Here is a 12,013-nt window from a genome sequence, read left to right on the forward strand (position 1 = left end):
CCTAAAAGGGACACGTGCTGGCTGGGGACACTCTGAGACGGTCCCTGTGCCTAAAGGTTGGCACTGGGGACTGCCAGGACACTGCCTCACAGGGCCGAGCCCGGGAAGGAGGGTGGGAGCATCCTGGAGACCACTGCGTGCAGGGAGGAGGGGTGGCCAAGGGCTGGCAGCACCCACCCTTCTCAAAGTGTGGGGACAAGGGGTGGCAGTGGACAGGGGGGTACCCCAGGGGGAAAGCACTTGCAGAGAACCACAGGGGGCCCAGGATCACATCCCAGGAAGCTGGAACTGCTCAGAGCCAACACGGATCCATAGGAATCCCCTAAGCTCAGGGCAGGGCTTACGTTTCGAGCAGCTCCTGGAGCAGCTCAGCGATGTTTACTGGGAAGAGCACGAGCACCCGTCAGCTCTGCCTGCGTGTGCTGAACTTTACAGAGCGCAGCCGTGCCCCGGCATAGGAAATAACCTGGGAATGGGCCGGGAAGAGCTGCGGGAGCAGCCGCGGGAACAGCTGCTGTTCAGTGTTATATTAAAACAAAAGTGAAGAGCCAGCACCCGCCTCGCCCAGGCTCGGCTCTCTCGCCAGGAAAGCGCCGCCGAAGGAAGCTCAAACAGCAGGAAATGAGTCTGAACGAGGGAGAGCCCAGGTCTCTGCCCGCTCCGGGGTGTATCAGACCCTCGGATCCAAAGACAAAGGTGACCCACGAGCGATGGCTACAGAATCAGAGGGCGGGAGGGAGAAGAGTAGCCACCTGAACACCCGACCCACGTGAACGAGGTGCTGTCCGTCCCCCCCAGGCAGATTTAACGTTTCCATTAAATCAGTGTGAAAGAGGGGAAATCCCAGGTCTAAACTCGGATTAGAAGGGCTGAGCTGCAGGGGGTCACCCCAGAGACATTGTTGGCAGGGACAGAGCCCAAGAGGCCATCTCTTCCCAGGGAAGAGATTGTCCTGGAAGACATTAAAGTGAGATTGTCACGTATTAAAGTAAGATTGTCCTGGATTAAAGTGAGATTGTCCTGGATTAGAATGAGATTGTCCCGGATTAAAGTGCCTCAACTCACCAAAGTCCCACCACAGAGACCCACAGGGGGGACAATAAGAGCAGCCTCCCCCCAGAGGCACAGCTGGTGGGCAAGAACCTGAGCAGGGAGAAGGTGCTGGAAAAAAAACCCCTGGCTACACTCACCTTGGGAACTGTGCAAGGAGACACCTCTCACCGCTGTCTGCATTCAGCTGGTAAAGCTCATTAATGGAGGTGGCCTTTTGGTGCCGTTTTCAAACCAGGGAATTCAGGCCCCTTCCCTGACTAAGAGAAAAGGTGAATTAGGAGATGAGATGCAGCAGGAGGAGGAACACCAGCCCCCCGAGCCCGGCGACGGCCACGCCCATCGCCAGCCGGGCCCAGAGGAAATCCAGGGAATCCTCGAGGCAGGTGCGGAGCCGCAGCACCTGCCAGTAGGTGCTCTCCCTGTCCCCCAAGTTGTCGATGATGTGAGTTGCCCACTGGAGCTTCTCCTCTAGTGGGATCTGGGAGCTGATCCGGGTGTCGGCCGCGGCCACATCCAGCCCGTTCCGCCTCATCAGCCGCGTGCGCTGCGCCAGGGTGTCACTGCCGGGGAGGGGGACGGAGCTGAGGTGGGGTGGGAGGGAAGGGGGGTCTGCCTTCCTTGGGCATGAGGGATAATAAAGTGGGAATGAGAAACATTCCCCGTGTCATTTCTGCTCCAGCCATCGGGTCAGCACTGCCCAGGATGACTCCGTTCTGTGTTTTTGGCACTCCCACAGGCCACAACACCAGGCAGTGCCCCAAATCCTGCCCCAATTGATAGTGCACAGGCTATAGAAAGCCCAAAGCAACAACATTCCCTGTATGATGGTGCTAGCTTCCAGGGAAAGCTCAAGAAGCCCCCTCAAGTGCACTAGGATAAAGGGAGGTGCCACAGCACAAAGGGAGATGTTACTTCTCTCAATGGGTTTCGCACCAGGGCAGTGGCTGAGCCCTCACCAGAGCAGAGCCCCCTCTAAGAGAGGTGGCAGTGTCCCTGTCCTCATGGTTCCTGGGGCACTTACCAATAAACCAAGACCGTGTATCTCATAAACTTGGTCAACCCGTGGGTCTCGAAGAGCAGAGGGATGTCCAGGATCATGTAGTGGTATCCTGTGGAAATGGCAACACCCCTCAGAAAAGGGAAAAGCGTTAACCCCCATTCCCAAATCCCTCCTGCTACACACACACCATGGTCATGAAAAGCAAGGGAAGTGGGAGCTCTACAGCTCCACGATTGCAGCAGAGCCCGTTTGCCCTCCTCCCTCTCGCAGGGAGGAAATGGTTTCATTCCAAGTTTCCAGAGGAAAAAAAAAAAAACAACCCTAACATGGCTGCTCTCAGACCAGAGGTGAAGCTGCAGAAATGTAAGAAGGAGCTGAAACAAGGAGCTGAAATGAGAACAGCAGTACCTGTCTGGCCAGAGCGGCAGCCATGCCAGGCTCTCCCAGGAAGCAGTGTCCACAGCAGGATCTGCTCTCCACTCCTTCCCTTGTCCAAGACTTTGCCAGGCTGCAGTCATCTGAGCCAACCTTCTCCAGCTCAGTTTTCCTGCCTTTATGCAAAGCTTTGGCTATACAGCTCCAAGGGGAACAAAGAAATCCTTGCAGACCTCTCACAGCTGTGACACTGAAACATGGGTGAGCCTCCGGGCATGGCCCCAAGGCTGAACCCTCACCAAAACTGGCTGAGTTTGGTTTAAAAGCACTATCACCATGAGGAACAGAGCTTGCCACAGCCAGTCACTGTCCCCCCAGGCCCTGTGGCCCCCCAGTTTTCCCTGTGCCTCTGCCCTTGGCCAGCACCAGCTCTGTGGCATCTGGGGAGGTGGGAGATGCCCTGCTGAGCCTGGGGGAGCAGGAGAGGGGAAGGGAAAGCTCTAAGCCAGGACTTCACTCCCCTATGTGCGCCTCAGCCACAAGGACACCTCAGGTTTTGCTGCTGTCCCCTCTTTGTAACCCAACCCCCCTAAAACCCACGGCAAGCAGAGCCTGGACAGAGACATCATCCAAGGAGCCCCATTCCACCGCATCTCCGCCCCCAGAGGCTTCTTGCTGCCCTCCAGTTTGATCGATCAGAGCTTTCCTTACACACCGATCCTCAGAGACAACATCCAGCTATCCCAAATTATTAAATCCTGACTAATGAGGACAAAGCTGCCTGCTGAAGCCACACAGCACTCTCACCGAGGGCCAGCACAGCATCCGCCTCCTGAGCCCACAGCCCCGGGTTCAAGACTCCATCTCTGCCTCCCGGCTTTCCTGCCTGTTGCTTCCTTTGCGTCCCTCCTCCTCCTCACCCTGGAGCAGAGCTTGGCCCCATGGAGCCCTTGCACAGGCCTGTTCAGCTCTCACAGGGCTCCAGCTCCGATGAGCGCCACAGATCCAGACTGGCTCTGTGAAGTCGGTCATACATGGAGACCTCCAGAACAGCTGGTGATCTTATCTGGCATTTCTCCAGCCCTGCCTGACAGTTGCATTTGTTCCATATATTGGGGGGAAGGCAGGACTTTGGAACCCACAGCTGTCCCTCACCTTATCAGCGCTCAGAGGGCTGCACAGCTCCCACCGAGGCCGGGGGCAGGGAAGGATATTTGGCCATTTCGGGAGTGTGACATTATCCAGGGGGTGATCTCAGCACAGGCCTCACAAAGCTGCTCCCAGGCCCCACAGATACACTTTAAACCGCAGAGGAAGGTGGTGAAGGCCAGCAGTGAAAGGCAGGAGTGAATCAGGAATGAATCCTCCAAAGGCCACCACTGGCAGAGCACAAAGGCTGTCACTCAACGTCCCTTCCCCTTTTCCGTCCCTGTCCCTCTCCCCACATTCAGGGACAGCTCCTGCCTGAGAGGAGTCCCCGAGGGCTGGGACTTGGCCTCTTACCGAGCACAAAATACTTCAGGATCTGCTTCAGCATCTCCTTCAGGATCTCGGGGTGGGTGATGGAGTTCAGCAGCTGCCCTTTCTCTGGCTGGGAGAAGATTATGTTCCCAAGAGCCTCGCGGTTTATCTCACTGTTCTCCAGGAGGATCTCAGTGCCAAAGTACCACAGGATCTGCTGGTGGGCCTTGGAATGGGGCTGCACCACTGAGAACATCAAACAGCTGGGGGTGAGGGCTGGTTTTACAGCACTGTTTGCATCAGCAGCCCCCCCCAGATGGGGTTTGGTCATGAACGGATGCAGCTGATCCTCGCCGGGGCACCACATCTGCCTCCAGCACATCTGCCTCAGCACCAGCTCCTGCCAACAGCCCTCCCAGCCCAAGGTCCCTTGCAGGGCTGACACCTGGGAGATCAAAGTGTCCTGCAGACATTAATTCAGCACCACAACCCTCCCAGCCCATGCTGCTGCTCGGGGTGACAAGTCAGCAGGGCGGGCAGAAGGACACAGCCGTGGCCACACGCCAGGGCAGGGGCAGGAACTGGGCTGAGCTGACTCCCACCAGTGAAGAATCAATCCAAAGGGACCAGGACCAGCTGAAAACCTCAGCACTACATGAACACACACTTCTACAACCTGTGTCTGGCTGCTGCTGAGGTGGTTTCTTTTACTGTCTTTGACCTCAGTCACTAAATTCTTCAGGAAAATGAACACAAAAAACCTTCTAAAAGCTCAATCCCGAATCAGCCCTTGCAGGGACTCTGATGTTACAGGAGTGTATAACTTTAAAGTCACCAAAAAAAAACACCAACAAAAGGGATGCAGCAATAAAATCATAATTAAGCTCCAGCTGAGGGTAACCACGGTGAAGGAGAGAGCAGATAATCATCTCTCCCAAATCCAGGAACGTTGCCAAAGGTTGTAACCTCAGGCCAACCTCATAGAAGTCTTTAAGACCAATTTCTTCCTCCCATGGAATATCACATGGAGGCAGTTTTGGGATGCGTGAAATCCACGTAGTAAACAAATACGTATAAAAAAGGAATTGGAGGAAAATAAAGTGATTGGTAGAGAACTGACACAGAGTATCTGTAGTGTTTTCGTACTGTCTCCAAGGGTTTTTAGCACCTCCAGCAGATTTCCTGCACCTCGAGGGGAATCACAGTGCAATAAAATGTTAAAGCTTTGAGTGGCTACACAGTAAGTTCTTCAGCAAACAGAAAAGTTCTGGCACTTTAAAATGACAACATTGCACCACAGGTCAGCTGTAGCCCCTGGACCTGCCACATGCAGGATCCACAGAATCCCAGAATCCCAGGCTGGTTTGGGTGGGAAGGGACACCTTCCACTATCCCAGGTTGCTCCAAGCCCTATTCAACCTGACCCAGGACACTTCCAGGGATGGAGCAGCCACAGCTCCTCTTGTCAAGCTCTCTGTTCCCCTTGTTATCCCTGTGAGATGGAGGGGTTAACACCTCACAGCTAATCAGGGAGAGCAGCGTCTGCTCCAGTCCTGCTGAGGCAACAGACCTGGAATTCTGAGTCTTCCCTCTAGCCCACACAGCACATTTGAGAGCAGCAAGAGGCAGGTGCGCAGTGCAGGAGCGTGGACTGAATTCCCTGACCTGGGATCTCTGGAGCCTCTTGGTTTTTTTGAGCACATTAATTTTGAGGTCTGATCTCTCAGTGTCACCAAGAAAACAACATGTAGCACAGAGGGACATGGTCTGAAGCTGTGCCAGGGGAGGTTTAGGTTAGACATTAGAAAGAATTTCTTTACAGAGAGGGTAATCAGACATTGGAATGGGCTGCCTAGGGAAGCAGTGGATTCTCCATCCCTGGAGGTGTTTAAGAAGAGACTGGATGTGGCACTTAGCGCCATGGTCTAGTAACCACAGTGGTAGTGGATCAAGGGTTGGACTTGATGATCTCGGAGGTCCCTTCCAACCCAGCTGACTCTATGATTCTATGATTCTCATTCAAGGCTCTATGATCCCACCCCACATAACTGAGTGACAGGATGGGTGTCCTGGATGTCAGGGGGACACTGGATCAGCCAAGGGAACCACATTAATTTTGCCCAGAGTTGGCTTTCAAAGCTGGGAAACATCACACTCCAGGAAAGAGAGACTCAGGGCATGATCTCCCCACGGTGTTTCTTAGGACACCATCTTCTGTTTTTGTTATAAAAAATATATCCTAGTTCCAATTCCCCCTCCCCCGGAGGCAGCTCTACAGCCTCATGGAGTGGGAAGCGGAAGGGAAACAGATGTACCCAGAGCACCCTCTGCCGTCAGCGCCTCCCAGCAGCGATCCCAGTTGTCAGAGGAACCTCAGGGACCAGGATCAGCCACGGAAAACTCACTCTCCCTGGCAATAAGGTCGGCGTCGATCACGGCACGGCACAGCCCAGTTCCCGCAGCACGGCCACCACCGTGCTCTTCCCCGATGCAATCCCACCCGAGAGTCCCACCAGGAACATCGTGCTCTGAAAGGGGAAAGAAAGGAGTTGGAAAACGTGCCAGGACAGGGCTCTTTTTTTTTTTTTTATGCTGGGCACAGCAAATATTTAGCCCAAAACAGGTGGCTTCATTCGAAGTTCATTCTCTCTAGGTGTCACTGAGACATTGGCAGGATTTTGGCATCCTCTGGTCTGGGAATCCCTGTTTCACAGGCTGCAGGATAGTGCTGGGTTAAACGAGGCTTCCCTGGACCCCCCTAACTCTGGATGTGCCACTTGAGCCAGCCCTCAGTTCCTCCAGCTGGTTTATCTGCAGCTGCAGCAACTCGTTCCCCTTTAGCACCTGCACCCACCAAACCACAGTCTCACCTACAGCACCATAAACCATGGAATCATGGAACGGTTTGGGTTGGAAGGGACATTAAAGCCCATCCATTCCCATTAAAGCCCCATCCAACCTGCCCTTGGACACTTCCAGGGATCCAGGGGCAGTCACTGCTTCTCTGGAAAATCCATTCCAGCCCCTCCCCACCTTCACAGGGATAATTCCTTCCCAATATCCCATCTATCCCTGCCCTCTGGCAGTGGGAAGCCATTCCCCCTTGTCCTGTCCCTCCCTCCCTTGTCCCAAGTCCCTCTCCAGCTCTCCTGGAGCCCCTTTAGGCCCTGCAAGGGGCTCTCAGGTCTCCCTGGAGCCTTTTCTGCTCCAGGTGAACCCCTCCAGCTCTCCCAGCCTGGCTCCAGAGCAGAGGGGCTTCAGCCCTGGGAGCATCTCCATGGCCTCCCCTGGACCTGCTCAGAGGAATCAGAGGAAATTTCTGGTAGGATTGGTGAGGGTGACAGTGACAGGGTCAGTGACAAAGAGGAAGAATTCAGGAAACATCTCAACGTGGGAGAACACAAGCACTGGGAGGGAGAGCCCTGCTCGATCCTGCAGCTGGGTAGGGAAGATCAGCAACCTCTGACATAATGGGGACACAGAGCCCACAAGGCACTCAGTGCATCTCATTCCCACACTGCCTGGCAGCCCAAGGGGTATGGAAACCACAGCTCTGAGCAGCAAACTGGTGTTTGTGAGCTGGCAAACACAGCCTTGGACACAGATCCTGTGCCTGCCCACGGCCCTGAGGTCGGGGGGGCTGGTGACCCCCCAGCTCCTCTCACAGCTCCTGCACAGAGATCCCTGCTCAATCCAGACCCTGCAATCCTCTAAATCCAAAAGGCTCTGTAATGCTGAGGCAGCTCTGGAGGGCCGAGGGGACTCCTGGGAGTATCAGCACACACAGGACCCAGGTACCTACTGCCTGCACTGTCTCCCACGGAATAGGGGGCTGCAGGAGAGCTGAGATGGGCCAAAACACAGCACTGTGTCCTCTGGTCTGGAAAACACACACAAAAAAGACACTTTAGTCATAATTTGCTCTTACAAACGGGACTCAAAAACAGAGTTTAGGGGTGGGTGAGTCCTGTGGCAGCTGGAGGCAGCTCAGCAGAGGGAAGGTGGCAGAGTTGGAGCAAAAGCCAGGAGCTCATGCCAGCCCACAGCAGCACCATGTGCTCCTTCCCCTTCCCAGACCAACAGATGGGGAGAACTCCAGCAGCAACAAGGGGGAATAATCCAAAAGGACTCAGAAAGGGCACTTCTGATAAACAGCAGTGCTTTGGGGTGGCTGACAAACACCCTAAGCAGGACCTGGGAGCCTTCCCTGATGTTACTGTGGGCTCAGTGTGACAGAGGGGTTGTTTGTTTATCCCAGCAGATTAAAATCCTGCTCTCCCACCAGGATTTCATACACCTGCTGCAGCCTCACAGCAGCTGCACAGGGAGGCTCCACATGCTGCTGCCCATGTAGAGTAAACACAGGGCTTTAACTGCAGCAACATCAGTGTTCTGGCCTCCAGCCTCAGCTGGGACTTGCTCCCAAAAAACCTTCTATTTCTGTCCCTCTGCCGCAGGAATTACTGCAGGGGGAAGTAGCCCTTGGAAGGGTTGTCCTGGAATCCAGGGCCAGCCAGGGCTTGGAACACTCGTGCTGTCCACTCCCGCGACCGGCGGCGGAGGAGAACGACCATGAGCACTGCAGCGACTGAGAGAACGAAGCCGAGCACGGCTCCAACCGCGGCTGAGCGGCGATCGAAGCCGCGCGGCGGCCACCAGAGCCCATTGAAGGAAGGGCAGCGGCCGGGAAGTGAGCGGCGCCCCGCCCCCCCGGCGCGCTGATTGGCCGGCGGACAGAGTGCCGCGCTGCGGTTGGTCGAGCCGGCTGTCGGTCAGGCGGGGGGCGGGGCGCTGCGGGAGCGTGTCCGGAGCTCGGCAGGGTCGGGCGCGGCCGCGGCGCGGGGGGGTGACCATTGACCTCAGTGCCTTTTCCTACCAGAAATGAGCCCATTTACTATGTCTCCTCGTCCTGGCGTTAGGGTGTGTCTCTCCATATTTCCTCTGCCCTCCCAGCCCGTTCCTGGCATCCGCGTGCCCGCGGTGACACCCAAGGTGGTGATCCCACTTCCCCAGAGCATGTGGCATCCCCTGCGCCCTGGAAGAATCCCAGGCTTCTTGCAAGCCCATCCCGTCGTTATTCTACACGCACACACAGCCCGGGGTTTTGCAAGGCTGTGCCTGCATTGTCTTGTGGTTGGAGGTGTGGAATGGTGGAATAACAACAATGAGGATGGGATTGAGCACAGGCATCGAGGCAGGTCCTTATCTCGGTAGGGAAGAGCTGGAATGCCAAAAGTGGCATCGTCCTTACTTACTCATTGCCTTAATTAACAAAGTGCAGAGCTTACTGTGTGTGCAAGATTTGCAGGAGAGGCTTGGTGCACATTCCAGCTGGGAATGGGTGTGTCAGCCTGTGACTTTCCAGAGGTACCTGGTGCTTCCCTCACCTGAGCCTCGCCACTCACCTGGAGCCCCAGCAGGTGTGCAAACCATCAACCTGAAGAGCCCTTCTCCCTCCATGAGCAGCTTTCCCTGGGCAATTCTACCTGCCCAGCAATGGGAGCGAATAAAAGGTCACCCAAGAAATATCACAGGCTTTTTTTATGACAGCATAGCTGCCCATTTATATTTCCTTTGCCCCCTGGGCGTGGCTCCGTGTCTCGGTTTAATTGGTTTAGCTGCGCTCAAGGAGGTTTTTATTTTCTTTCCCTCTGACATGATTAGGTTTGTGGGAGCCAGAGCCGACCAGAGCACTGACAAGGTGGTTAATCACAGCCACTTCCCAGAGGTTCCTCCTGCCCTTTTTGCTAGGAAAAGGTGTGTTCTGGAGCCCTCCTTGGGTCCTGGTGTGTGATTCCTGTCACCCAGAGGAGCTGGAATGTTTTTGGCTGCAGATGCCACAAGCTGACTGGGAGATGTCCAGATGTCTGGGAAATCTCCTGCCCCCCAAAACCTCATGGGGATCCACCCAGGAGAGACCACGCAGTGGGAAAGGGAGTGAATTTCCTTCTGGATGTCGATTCCATACCATCACATCCCACTGGGGTGTGGGAGTGTTTCGGGTTACCCCAATGACATTGTCCCCAAAAACAGGGCAGGGGATGGGCCTGGAGCTGCTGGGCTTTGGAGAGCCACACTGGGAGTGCTGTCACTGCCAGTCTGTGCACTGGATCCTGGCACTGAGATTTAAAACATGAACATATTCCTTAGTGAAAGCAGCACTTCCTTTCCTTTTAAGGACAGGAAAGAGGAATTAGGTTTCCTCGGCCTCAGTCCCGTGTCGGCAGTGGGAAGTGGCTGCACTGCTCTCTGCTTTGGCCATCCAAGTTGATTTTCCAATGAAAACACTCTCACTTTGGTGTTCGTCATGTTTTCCTTTGTGTGGAGTGTGTCCTTCTGCTGTCCCTGGTGTTTGTGGAAGGTTTATTCCCTGACTGTGGAAATGGGCTCAGGCTGGTGCGGTTTGTCATCTCACAGGCAGCAAGGGCAATGGTGACACCAAGGATTGGAGTGTCCCAGCCCCGTGAAACAGGTCAGTTCCAGGTAGGAAGAACTTGGAAATTCCCTGAAGCACAGCTGGGTTGTTGCTGGATGGGGTGTGAGGGGGGAAAAGGAGCTTTTCCAGAGGGGCAGCTGCCAGTTTGGCAATCCCTGCCAGCACTTCACCATGAAAGGATGTTCCTAGGACAACCACATGTGGAATTCAGCTGTAGGTGTTGTGTGAGGCTGAGCTCTGCCACCTGGAGATCCTCCTCCCTCCCCAGCCCCTAATGAGATTACAGCCTAAGCACTGCTCCTGATTAGACCCAGGTTTGGCACATGGGGGTTTGGCATGGTCACAGTTGTTTGGGGGTGGTCGAGGGGTGTATGGGAGTTCCCGGGGGGCTTTTGGGGGTTTTCGGGGGGTCCTGAGGTGACGGAACACCCCCTCCAGGGCTATGGCCATCCCTGCGAGCGCCCAGAGCGCCAACAAGACCTGGGAGCTGAGACTGTACGAGCTGCACCGAACCCCGCAGGTAAAGGGGGGGAAAGACACTGAAACTGGGGGGAGGAGGGAGACCCTAAAATGGAGGGGGGAACAACTCGAAGTGGGGGGGAGAGACCTCGAAATGGGGGGGAGGTAGGGACCCTAAAACTGGAGGGGAAACAACCCAAAATTGGGGGGAAAAACAACCTTGAATTGGGAGGGGGAAGAGACCCTGAAATGGAGGGCAGGGGGGACATTTGACTCATGGTGTCAGATGTCAAGACCTTGAAATTGGCAGGAGTAACTATGACTCTCTTAGAGGGCTCTACGTTACTGACTGGGTGCAGCTGCAGAGGTCGCACCTCCTCACTGGTCCCACCGGATGCCCGTCGACCTCTGCCCCCTGGCCTCACCACCCAGCGGTAGTATCAACCGGTGAAACAAATTTCTGGTGACAGCTCGCCCGAGCTTGTTACCCAGAGCCTTGCCCACGGGTAAATAAGACGGGCAAAGCCGGCAGTTATACTTGAGGGGGTATGCTGCTGGCTTCCTCCACCCTCTACCGGACAGCGTGTCACCCTATCGTGCGAGCTGACCGAATGCACGATAGTACCAGGTCATAGGTGGTCTGCAGAGACCAAGAGACTGCCTCTGAATCGGGATATACGCCTGGTTGCTGGGCAGGGGTTTATCACTAATCGGCCTCTGTTTTCTGTCCCCATTCGTGGCTCCGAGCTGTGCAGCAAGGAGCAGGTGAGGACACAAGTCATTACGACTTCAGACACCAGTTGTTCCCCTCTCTTTCGGACGGGCATATGCAAGCGTTGCTGGAGCACGGGGGACAATATCGACCTGGCACGTGGCCACCGACTAAAATCCCAAGCTGATGGGGCTCCAGAGGCATGCCCCGAGACGGTGGAGATGTCAGGCTTTACGGCCCCCAGTAGCTCACACGGGCTGTGCCCTGCTCTGGGGTTTGGGGTACAGCTTCGATGCCTGGAGGCAACATCGGCCTCTGTATGCCTCGCTAATGTTGCTCTGAACTGCGTAGGGAGGAGCCGGGGGCAGGGACATGCCATTACGATACTCCCTCATGCAGGTGCTGGGTAGTACCCCTTTCCAGCGGATGTGAAAGTGCACCATGCCGATCAGGGGCGTCCGTGATTCTGGTAGTGGCTGTGCTCGCTCGCTGGCGGCCTGGCTTCCCTCCGAGACAC

General features: G+C 55.4%; 1 protein-coding gene across 1 annotated transcript; it reads right to left on the minus strand.

The window, feature by feature from the left end:
• Positions 1-1,327: 1,327 nt before the first annotated feature.
• On the minus strand, positions 1,328-6,417 carry DCAKD (dephospho-CoA kinase domain containing). Its single transcript, XM_018076624.3, is given in 5 exon segments — positions 1,328-1,613; positions 2,075-2,162; positions 3,932-4,135; positions 6,295-6,328; positions 6,331-6,417. Coding segments are annotated over 5 exon segments (693 nt in total). The 5' UTR covers positions 6,412-6,417.
• Positions 6,418-12,013: the final 5,596 nt, after the last annotated feature.

The sequence above is a fragment of the Manacus vitellinus genome, unplaced genomic scaffold, assembly GCF_001715985.3.
Source record: "Manacus vitellinus isolate BGI_N305 unplaced genomic scaffold, ASM171598v3 scaffold_32_pilon, whole genome shotgun sequence".
In the NCBI taxonomy this organism is placed as follows: Eukaryota; Metazoa; Chordata; class Aves; order Passeriformes; family Pipridae; genus Manacus; species Manacus vitellinus.